General features: G+C 35.8%; 1 protein-coding gene across 6 annotated transcripts in view; it reads right to left on the reverse strand.

Moving 5' to 3' along the window:
- Positions 1–16,217, reverse strand: part of TMEM196 (transmembrane protein 196) — a 54,197-nt gene extending 37,980 nt beyond the window's left edge. The window contains exon 1 of one of the 6 annotated variants that reach the window (XM_063606193.1): positions 15,910–16,217. Coding sequence is in view for 4 of the 6 variants with exons in the window: in XM_008978720.5 (XP_008976968.1) it covers positions 14,875–15,039 (165 nt within the window). In the remaining 2 variants the exon portion in view is untranslated. Of the gene's footprint in view, positions 1–14,765; positions 14,847–14,874 lie in introns of those variants that run through there. The other 5 variants (XM_008978720.5, XM_008978721.5, XM_008978723.5 and 2 more) reach the window with 5 other exon arrangements.
- Positions 16,218–19,820: the final 3,603 nt, after the last annotated feature.

Genomic DNA, 19,820 nt, shown 5'->3' on the forward strand with positions numbered 1-19,820 from the left:
GATAGCTTGGCTGGAGCTGAAAAGACATTAGCAAAATCATGAGTTAAAGTTACTCCTTTTTTTTACTCCAAAGTAACTGATCCTTTGAGAAAATATTTTACTTTAATTATAAGTGATTGGCATATAAAATTAATTAATATTGCTTGTCTTTTATAATGATATTTTAGTTTCTTACTTTCATATTGGAAAACAGCCCACTCCATCACTAGTAAATATGCTGTACTCTATCCATGGTTAAAAATAAAAGCATTAAAAAGGTTACCTTTTTAAACATATAGGATGATTAAAAGGCATTTATCTTTTAAAATAGTGTTGAATGAAGCCATTTTTATATATATACTTTTTTTTTTTTACTAAGAACTCCAGGCAAATGGTGTAGTAAATTTATAAATTTTAATTCATATATATTTGAATTAAAAAGAAAATGCTCAGATAGCAAATGTTAATAGCCTAATGACTTTGACATTTCCAGTCCAAAGTTTTGAATGTTCACTGCTTGATAAATGAGCTTTGGACTCTGTTTTTAAAAAAACCTTCTTGAAGGCAATTCACTTACTTATCCAAGTTGATCAATAGCTCTTGTTGGTTTGGAAAATATTAGCTTCTAAAAATTAGCTTCCATTTCTCAGTTGGTCTGGAAAAGCACCATGGAAAAGATGCCAAAATTGGTGTAGAAAGCCATTGCTTTGAAACTTCCAAACAGGTAGAAACCTCTGAAATCTGTTAGCATACTAATTGTATTTCCATTATGGTTTAGCACTGCTAATAATTTGGGATCATTCCTGTTCAGTTTTGGGTAGTGGCCAGATAACTGCATTTTCCTTTTGGTTGAAAGATTATTTTAAGGATAGTTAATATTTTGAGTCATCTGTAGAAATAATGTTTGAATAAAAAAAACAGATGATTTGGACTCTGGTCCTAGTTCTACAGCTAGCCAGCTATGCTGATTCTCTGGGCTTAAGTTTACTTATTTGTGAAATGATGAATTTAGAATAAATTATTTCTAAATCTCTGGTTCATTGCATGACTCAATTATAATTCTCAACCAATAGGAAGAGAAAACATTTTAATGATGCTTTCAGTGCACACGTACTCAGAATTCTATCTCTTCTTTACCCTCAGCTATTGACTGCTAGAGTCTCAGGCTACATAAAAAAGCAGAAGATGTCCAAGACTCGTATCTGCATTGGCCATTTAATGTGCGTCTTCACTCATACTTGACTTAGTCATACTTTAGCCTGCATCTTCACTCATACTTGACTTGCTCTCTCTTTTTTTACAATAGACAAAGATGAGAATGAATAAAAAAACTCCCCCTTTAGCTCTAAATCCAATTGCCCTTCACCTACTCAAAGACTTTTTCTCTTTACATATTTATTTTTTCCCTTTGTACCCCATTATTCACATTGGCATGTAAACATGTTCCAAAATCTCCCCTAAAAACAGAAAACTTCCTTGACTCCAAAGTCTGTTGCTCTATCTCTACACAGAACCCATCTCCCTTCACCACTAAGCCTCTTGTTTACAATGTCTAGATTCTTAATTCTCATTATATTTTCAGCACACATTGGCCTGGCCTATATTCCCATTACCTTACTTCAGCTACTCTTGCAAAAGCAAACAATGACAGCCATGTTTCAGCCTTCATTTTACAAGGAAGTCTCTCCTTCGGTCTTTTCTTACACCACTCTTCTGGTCCTCAGCATATCTCTCTGGCCAAACTTCTCAGTACCTTTTTTCTGGTTCCTCATTTCTATCCGTTCTCTAAATATTACAGTAACTAAAAGCTTTATTTCGGTGGTGTCAACCAAACATATGACCTTAAAAATATTTTGTATTTACTAATTACTCCCACACTGATATTTCTAGCACAGCCCTTTCTTCTGAACTCTAGACCTATTTATCTAACAGTCCACAGCATCTCTCTATATTGATCTCACAAGCATCTCTACGTTCACAGGTCACAAACAGATTCTTGATCTCCCATCCTACACCAGACAAACACACATGCACGCACACATACGCAGGCACACACACACATGCACACAGTTTTTTTCTAATTATCTACTTCTCAAAAGATTAAGCAGAAACTCGATTCTATCATTTGCTTGATCTCAAAATCTGGTAATTATTCTTAATACATCCCCTCTATAATGGCATAAAATTGAACACAAAACACAAGGTCTTATCAAGTAACTATCCGTGCTTCTATTTTTTACCACCTCTGCTTTCTTTGCAGTAACCATTGTATCATACATCTTAGTAGCCTCCTAATTATACCTGTGAATTCCTGTGTGACATCAATATATTTTCTAAACTGAAAACCAGAATGACCTTTATAATCTTGTCCATTTCCTGCTCAAAAGTTTTCCATAGATCCTTTTATAATTAGGGAAAAATCTAAATGTTGTGGCATGTATATAAAGTTCTAATTTTTACCCCTATTAGGCTCACTATCTCACTCAATGCCTTCTACCTCCTCCCCCTCAGGTCACCCTGGACTTCATTCAGTTTCTGAAACACACCAAAGCTTTCCTATCTCAGCGTCTTTACTCACGCTATTCCTCTGCATGAAACAATGCTCTTCCCTCTATATGTCTGACTAACGCCTCATCATTCCTGAGAAAATATTGCTTCCTCAGAGATGCTTTCCTGATTTTCCCACTGTTAAGAAAGTTATTTTATATTCTTCATAAGCCTATATATTTTCCTTTTTTTTTTTTTTTTGAGATGAAGTCTCACTCTATTGCCCAGGCTGGAGTGCAGTGACATGATCTTGGCTCAATGCAACCTCTGCCTCCTGGGTTCAAGCGATTCTCCTTCCTCAGTCTCCCAAGTAGCCGGGATTACAGACATATGCCACCACGCCTGGCTAATTTTTGTATTTTTAGTAGAGACGAGGTTTCATCATGTCAGCCAGGCTGGTCTCAAACTCCCAACCTCAACCAATCTGCCTGTCTCGGCCTCCCAAAATGCTGGGATTATAGGCGTGAGCCACTGCGCCCGGCCTATTTTCCTGTTTAACATAGCACAATCTTTAATTTTAATTTGTGTATTATTTACTCATTGTCTATATTTCTTTTTTAATTAAGCAGCAGAAGATCAGGGATTATGGTTATTTTATTTACTGCTAGACCCTCAGGACAAAATCACAACATAAAACACAGTAGCCGTGGAATCAATATTTGTTCACTAAATCTAACAAGAAAGAGAACCGAGGAGAGTAAGCGGGTGGCTCATGAGAGTCATAACAGAAGCTTGTGCTCCCGGAGTCCCGCAGAGCTTTCTTCCACACCACGCTGTCTTTTCCTCTTTTTTCTCATCCCAACCCAGTGTGGACTACAGAGTTAAGGCCCATCAAGTGTTATTGCCGTTGACCTCAACGTTGACTTGGCCCCATCTTCATAAGCCTAATCCCTGCAGGTCGCACTCCCTGGGCTCACAATCCAGATCCCTGAGCCTTCCTTGCCTTTATTAGACTTACAGACCTCCTCAGTGGTCTTGGCTTTCAGCTTTCCCCTCTCCCAGTTCTGCAATTTTAGCATAGCGTACATCTTCAAAAGAAGCCACTTTCCATCTTCCTATTTATATTTCTTTCTTTTCTTAGTCGATGGAAAACCCTGCTAATTATGCAATGTTCTTTTTCCCTTAAGCTCAAACTAATTTCTTATTTTTTAAACTGTAATGAAGGACTGAAATAATGTAAAGAATATAGTTCCATACACCGTGTTTCTTCCACTACAGAAAATTTCACCATCAGTTTAACTGGAAAAGGGTAATGTAGATCTTTTATCAAAAGAGACATAACCTCTCACACATGTAATCAACTTCATAGAAAAATAAAATCCCAAGGTGATAAAATGTACAACAGACACGTTTATGTGATAAGGTGTTCCTCCATTAACGGCAGCCATCTTGGTGGCTTAGCAGACCAGGTGAGATAAGATGCAGCTATAGCAAACAGAAATTAAACCAGAAGCACTCAAGAGAGAGATAGAAAGAATAGTTTCATGGTGTTAAATGAAGATGCACATCAGGTAGTGACAGAAACCTTTTCAGAGACTAAAGTAACTGAAAGAAAGATGAACTTAAGAATAAATTTCGGAAGAAATCACCAGACATAGCATGTAGCTAACAGGCATGCACACACTTCTAAAGAAATCCAAGTCCAAAAAAATCTCAGAAATTTCAAACTGGCCCAGGACCCAAATCTTTCAGTGCACAGAACAAATCAGCCTTAATTCTCAGAATGCAATTTCTTCACATCTCCCCCTCATTGTTCATGTAATGAAGCTTTCTTGTTTTTAATGCATTATGCATTGTGTTCTGTTCCAATTCTGTTTTGTGATCGTTTTTTCTTTTTTAAAAAATTATCTCTTGAATATTTTGAGCATGCTAAGTAAATAAAGCTTTTAGGTGTTAGAGCTGTTTCTGCTTCAAAAGTGACAGAAAAATCATAACCAAACTTGTGAATTTTATATAAGGGGAACTTTGAATTTGCAGTATATTTAAATGTCATTTTTCTAAATAAATCTTAGTTATAGTCATTATTCACATAGGCTCTTAAAACAAAAGAAAACCCATCTCATAGATAGTAGTAAAAAAACCAGAAGAGTTTCTCTTTGGAGTTCAAATTTGTGTTATCTTAGTCAAATATAATAAATAAATAAATTTTAAAATTAAATTCATATAAACCATTATAATAGTGATTACTTCTAGAGGGAAGTAAAAAGGAATGTGATTAATATTAAGCATCAATGTATGGATAATGTTATCAATAATATTCTAGTTACTGCAGTAACTTCAACTTTTTATATACTTGTGCGACTCTGTATTATATAGTTCATAATAACAATTTAATAAGTGTATTTATGTAACTTAAAGTAGTTTTATATTAATGTAGGTTATTCCAATTTACATCATTTTGCTTATATTTTATGTTTAAGATTCTTTCACATCAAGTATGACTAAAATGTACTTGGCTATAGCTTAGGACAACATTCAGATATAAAGCTCATAACTTGAAACATGTGGAAACTATAATAGGGTTTAAAATGTAGATGATGAATTTAGTGAAGGAGAAAGAAAAAAAATTACTCCCTTGAGTTGTGCCAGCTTTGAGTCTGATTTGTGACCTGCTCTTACATATTTGAAAAGAGCCAGTGACCCTAGGGGATTAAAGAATGGAAGTTATGTTCTTCCCAAGAATTGCCAACACAACAGATGAATGTTCATCCAACATGCATAGCGGTTTCCGAAAGCTAGCCAGTTATGGAAACAAACATAGCTGCACAGAAGGTCATGGCATTAGGAACTTGCCCCCAAGTCAGGGTAATAGCAGCCTAAATGCAGCTTAAATTGTATATCGATGACAATTACCAACTTTTTCTTAGGAATTGCTTATCTTTTTACCTTCTGTGTGCCTGGGTGTGCACACACAGACTCCTACACATATTTCTCTCTTTAGGTGATTTTGATTTTTATCCTACTTCTGTTACTGGTTTCACTTTCTGATCTTAAATCACTAAAGCCTAAATCCTTTAGTCTCTCATCCCTTAAGTGAATAAACTTATCTGCTGGGATAAATGGTGTAATGAAAGCAGTTGGATTTCTTGGGCAATGTGGTTTATTATAAACATAAGCTGCCATTGCTGTTATCAACATCATTGATATTATTTTAATTCCTCAGAATAATCCATATGGAAAAATAATTGGCAGGGTACAAATTTAAAAAGAAGGCAACTAAGAATTCCAAAAACCCTGCCAAATATAACAAGAAAATCAAACATATGTCTCTGTTTGGTAGAACAAACAAAAATTATACCTTGGTATTCCAACATTGATCTAAAACAATTATTCCTGGGACTCTGGAACACGCACACCAAATCACAACTATTACTAAGGAACAAAATCAGTTATGTAGAGTAAACAGTTTCTAAGAGAGGGTATATGACCCAAATGTTAGCAAGCCTAGAGTCCAAGGTCAATTTCATCAATGGTCTTACAGCAAGATCCTCTTCATAAACGTATAAAAATAAATATGTCTATAAACGACAAATAGAAACCACACACAGATTATAGATTTTCCAGAAAAATGACAAAAGTATGCATCCCATTGTTGTGAGTCAGACATGGTTTTTCAATATCTAATGTGTATATTGAATAATATAAATATCACATTTAATTTTTAGAACAACTCCATGAGATAAGTGGTAGTATTTCTATTTTGCAGATGAATTAACTGATTGTTCAGTGAGATAATGTAACTCACTCAAGCCTAAACAATTAAAAAGTGCTAGAGGTAGAATACGAACCCAGATCTTAATAGCTTCCAAACCTATTCTCACTTCTTTGTATTATGCCAGTATCTCCAATTAAATGCACAAATTTCTATTTTTATATGCCAGCCAGCTGTGAGATTCACTGAACATAAGAAACTTACAAGTTTAAAAATCTACCATCAACAGGAATGACACTTGAAAATGTGGTTAGATTTGTGAGGGTAAATTTAATTTTCCTCAATTTCAAGAATTTCCTCAAGTCTTTCTTTTGATCCAGGATGTACATCTCAGAACCCAGCTGGCATTCTGCCTTGAAATTGAGCAGCATTGCCTGGGCTTAACTGCCTTGAACTCACGATTGTCAAGTTCTGCCCTGTAGAGCTCTCCAAGCCTAGTAGGGTATCAAGAGCAGACCAGTCTTGGCATTCTTTCAGGACCTTTTCAAGACTGGTACCATCTTTTTTAGTTGAGGCAGATCTTCATTTTGCAGTTTTTACATGAACATGTCTCGCCCTAACAAGGCTGATATCCTCAGTGACCCACAAAGACTCCATTTCATTGCCTTTACCTCTTCTCCATGACTTTACAAATGTTAATAGTTTTCCTTTGCACACTTTTCCTCCTCTGCCCACTGGAAACCTATTCTGTCTCCAAGGCTTAGATGAAGAGAAAGTGATCTCTTGCTTATACCTTTTATTATGAACTCTGTTTAAATTTGTTGTCATGTGCTATACTGACCAGCCCTCATAATATTTAAGGATAGTTTGAGATTCATAATTCAACACTAAGGCTTAAGCTTTAATGGCAGGAACGATTTAGGTCCAGTATCTTAGATGCAAAATTCTGGTAACATGGGGGTTGTGCTTGCTGATTGATTGACTGTGCTAGTCTCTTCTGGAAAATAGATAAAAAGAATGATTGGGACTTAGCCTTTAAGACATCCTGACTGGTCCATGTATTCAAGGGTGGGGAGCAAATAATGAGGTCAGGCCTCAGCGAAAGACTTTTTCATGAAAATTTCCAAAGTTCCACACAACACAATAGAAAATGTACAGACTTTGAAACAATATTGCTCTGACTTAAAGTACTGACTAAGCTGATTAAATAACAGTGGACCCTAGGTAAGTTCCTTTTTCTACTTAAACTTTATAAAATACCACATTTTTCATAAAGTTGTTAAAATTAGAAATAATAATACATATGGAAGCATCTGGACATTAGTTAACTATTAACAAATCATGTCTAGAATTATTTCTATAGGGTAAATAGATCAGGGCACTCTATCTCCCAAGTTGATCTATTTATTTAACCATTAATATTTTCTTTTTGCCTTGACCACATGGTTTTATTCAATATTTAACAATAGATTACGAACTAATGGAACTTAGAGTTGCTTCTTGGGAGTTTTACTATTGGTACTAATAAATCATGGACACCAGTTAAGGTTATAATAGTCATTATTGAAATCTAGGTATTTAATTGAGGTATCTGTGAATAATACATCATGTAATAAACATGGCTTGTGAAGCTACTGTTCAGGCAGTTCAAGTTTCTAAGATATTAAGTATCTTTATTAGGTGTGTTAATTTGTACTTTCACTTTTCAACAAGTATTTACATAGTTCTAAATGTTTTTTGAATACTTTGTTTTATGGCATAAATAATGGTCACCATATTCACACTATTCGATTTGCCTAATTTATATAATTATCTTGTTAATCTGATTACCAAATAGCTTTATGATAGAGTTTCTACCACCCTCTCTCACTCCAAAAGAAAAACAAAAGAAGAGGTGTTTTATGTTTCCTCATTCAGTTTTAGACTAAATATTTACAAAACTTTTCTAATATAGATATTTTGGTACATTTTCATAGTTGCTAATGTAAATATCCTAATTAAATCAAAACCTAACTAGATACATACTATTCAGGAACAACGAAAACAAAAAGAATGGGTCAAACTAGGGTTAATGAAAGGTGTGGGAGAAATATTGAGAGCCAGAGCATCACTAGTGGACTCTAGGTCCCAGGCAGGCAAGGAGCAGCACAGGCCAGCAGAGAGAAAGCAGCAGCTGATGCTCACTGATCTCTTACTCTGTGCCAGGCCCAGAACTAGCAGCTTTAGAAACATTGTTTTCTGAGATTCACAAGAACTCCATGAAATAGGTACTAATATTTTCCTCCTTTTAGGAATAATGAGACTGTGATTTGGTGACGAAATAAAACTTTTCCACTGGCACCGTTATATTGAGTGAGATGTATAAATCTAATCTGATTGTCATTTAATTTTAATGAAGTATATATAGATTAGATCTGCAGTTATAAGGACTGCATGGCTTTGTACATTACGGGGGAAAGTAGTCACACAGTTTCTTCTCTCTTTCTCTTTTCTAGAAATATGCTCAATGAGAGTCTAATTATCAAGGCATTGTCCATTTCGCATGTTGAAACATCTATCTGTAGAGTGGCTGCAAGAAAATTTCTCTAGATTACTAAGACAAATTTAAATATTTAGACCAATGCTGGACCTAGTTATTTAGGTACAGAAGTTCCATTTGCATGAATAGGATCTCATGTGTGTGTGTATATATATATAAAATATATATGGGATCATATATTATATATGATAAATATAGGATCATATATACATATATGTATAACTTTTTTAATGCAGTAATGAAATGAAATTTGGTTCACTTCAGAAGTAAAATGATGGTTCAGACCCAAAAACTGTTGCAGTTTCTCTCACCTTTGGTCACCTTTGGTTTGCGTGTGTGTGTGTGTGTGCAAGTGCATACACACACACACACATCAAAATCTACTATAGCTTTTATTGAAGCCAAGGAGAGATATTTCAGGGTGGATTAATCTACCAATATGATTAATGGTTGCATGAAAACCAAATGAATATACAAAAAAGTTAGATAGTTTGGTTCTATTCAAAGTACACATTGGATAATCTGGCTCATAATTAAGGCAATACAGAGACCCAACTAAGATATATTTTAGGCAAAAATGTCCAAATTAAAAGTTTTGAATTTATTCAGATGTTTCTATCAAGCAAACTGTCAATTAGTAGGTGACTGATGCAAATATTATTAGTTATCTCTTAATGTTTCTAGGACAAAGACTTCAAGACCAGTTATACCCTTGAATAAGAACAAAAATCTCAAAGCAGATTTTGTCATGGACTTTGGATAGAAATTCCAGTATGTGCGATTTACATGTGAACAGAATCTAGACTAAGAAATTCATGAAATAAATAAAAATGTGACAAAACTCACCAAATTTTCTATTATACCACTATCAATTTACACCAGAAATAAACACATATTTACATCTCTTTTGACGCATGGTATGGCCCCCTGAATAATAACTATATTTCCCAGTAGTTTGGCTTGCCTAACTTATCTGATTGTCAATCATCCAACTGCTTATGCCCAGTGGATAATCAGTAGCATTTGAAAATGAGAGTATGAATCATATAAGAAAGAGATTCTTTACCTGGGCTCTACAGAATCCATTAGTGGACTTTATTATATGCAAAAATTTGATGAAAATTGGTTTATATGCCCAGAACAAAACTATTTTTTCTACATGGCGAAATGTCTGTGAAACTATAATAAAATAATGGTGCCTGATTTTGATGAGGGAGTAGGGAAAAGGACTTTAGTTATAACTTTGAACAACATTTTGAACGTATTTTTAAATTACTTGTATAATTTCAGTTAATTTTAAAATGGGCCATAAAAATACGTTTGTAATTTTTGGGGGGGATAGGAGCAGCATTTTCATCTTATGCTAAAGGATATGAATCCCTTATGTTAAGTACTTGATGTGGGAGAAAAAATGATGTATTACCTGGTTAGAGACACACTAGTTTCAAATTGTGTACATTTGCAGTAACTGAGAGGTTTCTTTCACTTTATTTTATTTCTGTTTTATTAAATATATTTTAAAAGCTTAAATATTAAAAATAATACTTTGGAGCAGCTATGATTTATATACAGCATCTCATTTGGATTGCTGTAATATAGATCAGAATGCACAGAGGTGAATTTCAACAAAATCCTACAATTGACTGAGTTGTTGCCATGGTAAACCAAGAGTCTACATAAAAGGTATGTGTGTTGGCTATGCTGTAAATTTCGCTGAAGCAAAACATCAGATTTATTAAGCAGATAAAGATATAATATATAGATCAAATATGCTCCAGAAAAATAAGCAATAAAACCTGTAAACATTAAATGATTTAGATAAGAAAACTTTTAAATATTTAAAAATACTACCTCGTGGTTTACATGTGGGAGAACTAGGCTTAGAAAAGTTTGTTTAATAAATTAAGTTTTACAGGATATTATCAGATATGTTAATAGATGGATGGAATTTTAGCATAATATATATAAAATACAACTTAGCGTCATATTTTGTTCTGGATACCATCATTTGAATCTTTAGATTTCCAAATCTCAACCTACAGCAATAAAATTCTCAGGGATTTATAAATCTGTGTGCTACTAAACCTAGTCCATTCCCATTATAGATGATGCACTGGAGGCTGAGAAGAGTGACTTTCACACAGCAACTTGGAAACAGAGCTCTGTCCATTTTACTTCCTGTCTATAAATCTGATACATCAGTTATAATTCACATGACTATATCTTTTCCAAGGCATTTTACTCAATAGTTTATTAATTGTTATCTAACAGTTATGCCTCTGATTTTGTGCTTTCATTGTAGATTACCATATCAGCTATAACAAAGAATCAAGAAGAAACAAAAATGCTATAATGACACCTATAGCTTTCTTTCTCTATGAAATTATAGTTAACTGATTTTTCCTTCTAATTGCCCATATTTAAAAACTTATCACAGGAAGCATCCCTGCCTGATTAATCAGATGAAATAGTGCCTGGAAATAATCTGTGTAAGCATCCTTCTCATACATTTTAAGCCCTTATCTTTATTTTTAAGCCATCTTTCAGGTTTTTGTATTTCCATATTTGGGGCCAAAAAATCAAAATGCAGCAGTTGCTTAAAACCTTAATGCACTTGTCCTAGATAAAAAGCTTATGATTTTAGGGTCTCTCTATATAAAAATAATCCTTTTATAGTACAGCTTTTACTTCCACTGACTTTTAAATTTAATTCAGCAATCTTATAGTAATGATATTAATGTGTTGAAAGGAGTTTTACAGCACTAATCAAAATGTAGTTTGATTGTAGACTACATGTATTGTGACAGGTTAATTATTATAAAATCTTATTTGGCATTTATAAATAATCCAGATTTTTATTTCATAATTTAGCAAAGAGATGAATAATTTTCTATCTAGCTTTCTTCTGCATTTCCTTAGTATCACTTTGGGAAGGGGAAGTAAGAATGGGTATTATTATTATTATTCGAAATATGAGAAAGTAATTCTGTCACCTCAAACTGGCACACAGTCTCCTATGGTCTGGCCCCAATCATTTTTTCTATCCTTATCTTCCTCTTACACACCTAAGCCCCAGAAAAATAGAAGAGCCTACTCTTCCTGGACCACAACCCAACCTGTCCCAGTTTTTTGCCTTCATCTATGCTGACTGAAAGACTCTCTCTTCTCACGCCCTCCACTGCCAGTCTGTGCACTCAGTATTAGCTGCTCATATTTATTCAGTGCTTACTACAGTCCATTCAATTTACTAAGAACATTACAATCAGCCCTTTATATTCCCAAGTCCTGCATCCATGAATACAAACCAACCTCTGACTGAAAATATTTGGGAAAAAAAACAATACAACAACAATAATAATACAAAGGAAATACAGTATAACAACTATTTACATAGCATTTACATTATTTTAGGTATTGTAAGTAATCTAGAGATGATGTAAGGTATATTGGAAGATGTGCCTAGGTTATTGCAAATACTGCACTATTTTACATAAGGGACATCAGCATCCTCAGATTTTGGTAAGCAGGAGCGCCCTGGAACCAATCCCCTATGAATAGGGAGGGCCAACTGTATTTAATTTGTTCCTTTTAATGACCCCATTTTATAGATAAGGAAACTTGGGCTAGTCACCCAGCTAAGTAAGTGGTAGATCTGGGATTTGCAACCAGGTAGTATGGCTTCAGATCTTACACTGCGAAGCATTAGTTAACACTGCAGTACATTGATTCTAAGTCCTGATAAACTTCCAAGATCAGGAATAAAATAATACTTCTTTCATGGATATTTCATTGACCATCCCAATCTTTCTCCCCCTTTTTTGCCTCTGTATCTCTCTGAAGTCGCATTCTAATTTCTCATTGCTGGCAAGGTTAGTAATGTACCATTTTGTTTCCTCCACTATGGAGTAGTTTTTTTAAGACAGTGCTCTGATTCATCTTTATAGTATTGGTAGTAAATGGTAAAATGCCTTTCACATGCTAAGCTCTCTACGAATATTGGCTACATAAATTCATCATTGAAGAAACTGAGGTAGGTGAGACTGTACCGTAAATGACTTCCCCAAAATAATTTAGAAACTACTTAGCCAGTCTGTCACTCAATAAACACAATGATCCCAACTGGGTATTTGTTTCTTCACAAATTTCACTTTTTAAATGGGTTTATAACAGTGAGCAACTGTTTGGGCATTCTGGTGTCAAACCCATTCATTCAGTCAGATGTATTGTTTGATTTTACTGAATCAGACCATAGAATTCAAAACTATTGTTCTAGAAACCCAAATGAATTTTGCTCACTCTAAACAACCAGTTAAAAAAGGAAATAATTCTTTCTTATAGTGACTATGTAGATATGTCTGACTTATTTGCTTTTCCGTGAGGTGATTCAAAATTTTCATTTTCTATACATACACATCTAGATAATAGTAAATAGTCTGAGAAAAAGAAAAAATATTTAATCATTTTTTCTTACATGATACTAAGCTAACATAACCATTTTTTAATTCTCAAAGATAAACTGAATACTTTGATATTATCTAGGGAAAACCTAACTTAATTGACTCAATTTGTTGAATTTCGCGGGGGGGGATTGAGCTGTAGAGTATTTAAGGCTTCTTCCCTTTAAGAAATCATAAGATCACCTTTTCTCCCTCTTTCCCTAAATGTTGACATTACACTTCATTTTGACAGTTGTTCAATGAAGTTTTAAAGCGTTATTTCTGTTTATATGATAACAACAAAAACAAGAACGATAACTACAACTCTCCAAATAATTACTGCCACATATAAAATGAACAATTATCAGATTTAAGATATCTTTATCCTTTCAAACTCAAATTTAATATATACACTGACAAAAATTACATGACAAAGAACAAGATAATTATTTGGAGGCTGATAGTAACTTATTATTGAATTCAAAGTAAGGATTCTTGGATGAATTCAATGTTAGGATTGAACACTATTTTTCTTTTTTGTAGTTCTGCAATTTAAAAACATTTATCTCACCTGAAAAAATAGATAAAAACTAATCATCCAAAGCAAAATTTTGCCAGTTTCAAAAAAAAGTTACAGCATCTTTCAAAGATGAATTACTTTTGAATAATTTTTCTTGAACTCCATAATAATCATTTTCTTTTAGTGACTTAAAGCTCAAGTGATTAAGCCATGATGGTTAAACAGGCTACAGATTATCAGTGACAGAATACTTTCTATTGAATTATCTTGAAAAGTAGGATCAAGCTAGACATCCAGAAGTATATGACACATATATAGCTTGAAGGAAGGAAAAAACTGGTTTTCACAATTAGATTCACATCAGGAATGGTGCTGAGTTATTTTATTGAATCTTGGTGGAAGAAATGGGTCTCTAAGGCTTTCTTGGAGATTCATCCTATTAAAAAAGAAGCTTGTTGAGTCCGACATCTGACCTAGAGATAACTATGACAGTTTCTCTGAGCAGTTAGGTACTCTGTAAGCAGAATTATTCTCCATTTAGAATGTTATTACACGTTTTACCATCTGATGTTTTTCTAACTTACTGTCTAGAACTTACAAAAGCGTTTTCAGAGGTGAAATATCAGAAATGTAGCAAAGGAAAATTAACAGCAATGTTTTCTGGAATGAAATGCACCCACAAACTTCCTTTCACACTCACACCACATTTCTCTTTTTGTTATTGGTGTTGCCTCTGGTGTACCCTGGGCATTATTGCCCAGGGATAAATGCATAACTATCCCTGCTTGTTCCCTGATACAAAAAAATGATGGAACACTCTTATTTTGATTTTCCTTGTAGAAGGAACAAAAGATTAAGTAAGCCTGCCCTTGACAGGTGTGACACCCCCCTCCCCCCGCCTCCCAAACAGCACCACTGGGCAAAGCAGCCTTTTGTAGAATCAGCCAGTGGAAACTAACCCCCCACCCCCACCTTTAAACAAAGCCATTTAATTTGGTCTTAAGCCCAAGTAAGAAACAAAACAAAACAAAACAAAACAGAAAACGAATAAAGGACAATATAAAGAAGCATAGCTTGTCAGCATGAACCTACATGCAAGCCAGAGATTTATGATTTTGTTTCCCAGGGAGAGAGTGACTAATGCGCGCACCCTGACCATCACCGTAAAGAGGTAAAGAGAGAGTGAAATGGCTCAACGTACACACACCCCGCTCCATACCGGGGACGAGTCTCCGAGCTGCGGCTTGTGCTCTCGGAGGGCCAGGCTGAAGCTGACCGCCCCCACGGCCACGCTGGACACCCCCAGCCCTATCTCCAGCACGGAGAGCACCAAGAGGCTCCCAATAATCTGACCGCTGGTGCACATCCTTCCTCGGTCATCTTCCTTCCAGATCAGAGAGGGAAATCAACCATCTACCTTTTTTTCTTCCACTGTCCTCCTTACCCCTTCCACCCCCTACCAGATCCCAAAACTTTTCTTTCTTCAAGAGCGAGACATTATCCACAAGGGCTGGATTTCCAGAAACGAAGACCTTCCCTAGCTGGGCCAGAGGCAAGGGAGCTGCTCCACCCCCCGGCACGTTCAGATAGGGATCGTAGAAGGATCTTCCTGGGTTCGGTGGTGCGAAGATTGCACACCGGTACCGGGGCTTTTAAACAGCCGGAAACCTGGAGGAGCCCAGGGAGCTCCGAGCCTTGCTCCCCAGGCGCTGTCCAGAGTTCTGCCGCGTCCCAAATCTCCGCAGGGAAACCCGCGCCCTCCTCAGCCTACTAGACGCTTTCACACGGTCCCTTCTGTTTTATTGCCGAGGAGAGGAGCTTTGCTTCCCGGAGATCCAAAGGGAACCGCTCCGAGTTTCTCTCTCCCTTTCCCGTTCGTCACCTCTCCTTTGTTTTCGTGGCAATGCGAAGTGCTTCTGCAAGTCTCTGGGTCCCCAGGCGGAGCGGGCGGATGATATTCAGCACCACGCTCCTTGCAGTTGCTATGTCGCCAGAAAAAGCGACCTTGTCTGATGGCCTCTTTCCGTCTGGGTTTCTTCTCCCTCGTCGTCGTCCTCTTCCTCCCCCTTTCTCTCGAGCTCTTTCTCTTTCATTGCTATGACCTCATTGGGGTTTAGGAGGTTGACGGAGGAGGAAAAAGCCTAATGTATTTGTAGATCCAGGACCAATACTCTTGGCTGGCCTTTGATCCGCCCCGCCCCCGGACCGCAGCAACAGAAATCCAGGCGACCCCTACCTCCGCTTCTCCCCGTGGCTCCTTTCTGGGCTTCTATCCAGCGGAGAGGGGAGGCGATGCCTACGTCAACGCGGGCTCATTCTGAGAAAAACTTTCTTTAGCTTGTACGCGGGGTAGGGGGAGCAGTGAGCAAAGAAAGACGGAAACCCCAGGGGGGTGGAAAAAGCCAGACTCCTAATGTCACTAGGACTCTCAAGGCCCCTCACCAAGGAACTCCCCTGTCTAGGAGAGCTAGATTCAAGCCTGCTTACAAGGAATGTCCACTCCCGGTTATGATAGCCTGTCACCTTCCGTGTCGTAGGGCGAAGAAGCAGTTGATGGGGGCCACACCTCCACGGTGATTTTGTTCCTCTCCAGCCACAGACCCTTGCTTTCCCCTAGGAGCGTGACCACACGTTCTGGGATGCATAGCTAGACCCAACTGAGCTGGGATTATATATTCTCAACCAAATTCAAGAGATGTGTATGCATTAGAACAGGCATTATTTAAAAAAAAAAACACGTCTGGCTTAATGCACAATTATTTTTGACAGTCTACTTTCATCAGAATCTTTAGGGCAGGGGCCAGTCCAGCTTGGCCTGGGATATTTTTGCATTGTCTTTTGATGCCTATGAGACTCTAGATGTCTAGGGATCGCTGTGTTTAGACCCCATTTTCATTACTCTAGTTTTATGAAAAATCTCAAGGTATTCTATCAAGGAGATCTAGGAAGTGGGATAAAGAGAGGGTTTTGGGTGTGGGTCATCTTTCTCAAAAACTGGGTTCTCCAGTTCGACATGGACTGAAGGAAAATAGAACAAAGGAAGATGAGGTTAGGGTACAATAACACAAGACTAGGGCATGTGGACTTCTATACACATGCAGATCAGTGCAGTGCAGGCGCCTCTATTAGAGGCTTCTTAAAGCTCCCATGATGAGAACATAAAAGCTCGGTGACCTATAGCATAAGTTCTGTAACATAAATGCCAGTTTCAGTTTTCTTAAATTTGATTAAGGGCTTCTTTTAGAGTTTAAACTCAATTCTACACTATAATTTTTTTCATATGTTTATATTCTATAATTTAAAAATTTGAGTCCTTTTCTCTTAAAAATAAAACAAATGTAAGGAAGAAGAGTTACAATTTGTTAGGCCTTCAAGAGCTTCAGTTATTGTGATATTTGGAGTACAAATAAACATTGGTACTGAATGATAATTAGTGGATTCATTTCTATACTTTTAAATCCTCAAAGACATGCTAAAGTACCTCATTAGTGTATGGCTTTAATGATGTAAAGTTTATTTAATTTAAATAATACAGAAGTCATCTAAATGATCCAATTTATATGCATAAATAATACAGCATATATGTTGTTGAAGTTTTGCTTTGTGTTTAGTCACTTCTTTTCTTTAGGAAAAAAATGCTTCTCTGTTAGGAAGACAACAAGTTGTAATATTAAATGAATTGATTAATGGAGACATATAGGAAGGGAAATAAACTTTTGTAGAGAACACAGGGATGGTATTAACAATAGTTGAATTTCGCAGAGAAAAAGAAACAAACAAAACATATATTGTGGTTAACATTTTATCTCTGAATGTGATGGCTTGGAATATAAGATTGGTTATCATATGCCTGATAAAAACCAATCCTGATTGATTCTGGGTCATTGGTTAGAAATCCAAAACTTTTGATTTTGTATATGGAAGAAATTCAACTCATCTTCACATAAGTAACTAACAATAATTTACAATAAAACAAATATTTTTACAAATAAAAATTATTTTCTATAGAGGAAACTGCTGTTTTGTGTTTTAAAACATTAGCATCAGTGTTAAAATTTTCAAAAAAAATTACGTTATCTTTATTGGGACAAAAAGGATATTTTTTGTGCCTTTTAAATATCATGTAACGATCCTCCTAAGATAAATCCAAATACACCTAAAATTTCCTCCTGAATACAGAAATCAAGAAAAAAGAGTTCAAACTGACAAATTATTTATGATTCTTATTATAATTATCCCTCCAAATTATTTGCTAGACAAATAATTATAGGATAAAAACTATAAATCAAGAAAAAATCATATGAAGCACACCACTATCCAAATAACAGTAGCTCCACAATTTCTGAATTTGATTTTTCTAACGCTGTAGTACACCAAAAGAGCTATTCATGAGATCCATTGATAGATAATTCAATATTTCCACAACTTTGGCAAGAGCAATAGCACAAAAAATCTCAAGTTTGCCATCTGCTGGCTTATGCATGATACAAGTGAATGTGAGTAGCCTCAAAATAATTCTTATTAGATGCCTTAATAAAAGAAAACATCTTTATAGTGGCTAACTTTAAGGACCTAAGCACTTCCAGTAAATATTCAAGAATTCTGAGGTTCTCTCATTCACCCATTTACCCAAATTAGATTATGGAAATTTTAGTATCTGGATGAAGGAAAATCCAGGAATGGGTAGACAGTACAGTAATGTCACCTGTCTTAATGTAATAAAGTAAGTTGACAAAATCATCAATGCTGCCACATTAATATAGAGTTATTGAAAAAGCTAAAAATGTGAAATGATTAATTTTAAGATCTGGTTTAATGTATCTAAGCTATTATAAGCAAAATTTATATGGTGGTCATGGGCACTGGGCTGAATTGCCAATGCAGTACAAAAAATTAGAAAAAGGAAAATCATAAAATTTTTAGTAGTTCAATCATTTAGCTAAAAGTTCATCTAATATTTAATACTCTTGTCAGTGTAGTTAAAAAATATTGGATCTACCCAGGATTTGATGGAGTAGTTAGTTTTGCTAAAACAGAAAAATAGCCCACATCTGGAGTTTTTATTTTTTATTTAATGGTCAAGAAACAGAGATAATAAAACCTGAATTTATCTTCCGCCTTTTCTTGGCTTTTAGTAATAATGTAGCTCAGAAGTCAGTATCCAATAGTAACTTCAGTGCTTGTGGAAATTAATCAAAGAAAGTGTCATATTGAATACTATATTTAGCACGTTTTCTCATTTATGTTCAAAATAGTTTCTGATTATTAATAACCTGTAAACATGCAAACGAATGGATAATTTATAGTAAATTCTAATGTTTCATGAAATGTATGGGTATTTCCACTCCTGGCCATTATAAAGAAAGGTGGACTGGACTTACTCTCCAACTGCATACAAAATATAATAGTGTTCAGATACTGCACAGCAGGCAGCACAGAACTGTGATCCTTGGTAAGAGAGTAACAAGGTTTGCTGTGCTTGTTTTCTTATTACAGGCCGTTAACATATAATGATCCAGGAAGAAGAGTGCCAGGCAGAGAATAGTGGGCTTACAAAATGTCAGAGACAAATGGCCGAGTTCTTGGGGGCTGAGTGCTGTGGATTGCATGTTTGTTTCCCCCCCTTCCCCACACTCAGATGTTGAAACCTTCCCCACACTCAGATATTGAAACCCTAAACCCCAATGTGATGGTATTAGGAGGTGGGGCCTTTGGGAGGTAATTAGGTTTGATGAGGTCATGAGGGTGGAGCTTCCATGACGGAATTAGTTTTCTTAGAAGAGGAGAAAGAGTTTAGTGTTCACTCTCTACCATGTGAGGATACAATGAGAAGACGGCAGACCAGCAAGTGGGCCCTCACCAGATACCAAATCTGCTGGCACCCTGATCTTGAATTTCTCAGCTTCCAGGACTGTGAAAAGTAGGTTTTTGTTGTTAAGTCATCCAGTCCATGGTATGTTGTTATAGCAGCTCCAACTGACTAAGACATTGAGGTAGCCAAAATTTTCAGGAAGATGAGGGTATTTCACAGGAAGAGAGACCCATAAATCTTCATAAGGATTCCTCGAGCCTGTTGCTAAATTCCAAGCCACAAAATTGTAGGGTGCAATTCCACAGGGCTGTATAAAAGTATTTGAAGTGATAATA

The sequence above is a fragment of the Pan paniscus genome, chromosome 6 (assembly GCF_029289425.2).
Source record: "Pan paniscus chromosome 6, NHGRI_mPanPan1-v2.0_pri, whole genome shotgun sequence".
NCBI lineage: Eukaryota > Metazoa > Chordata > Mammalia > Primates > Hominidae > Pan > Pan paniscus.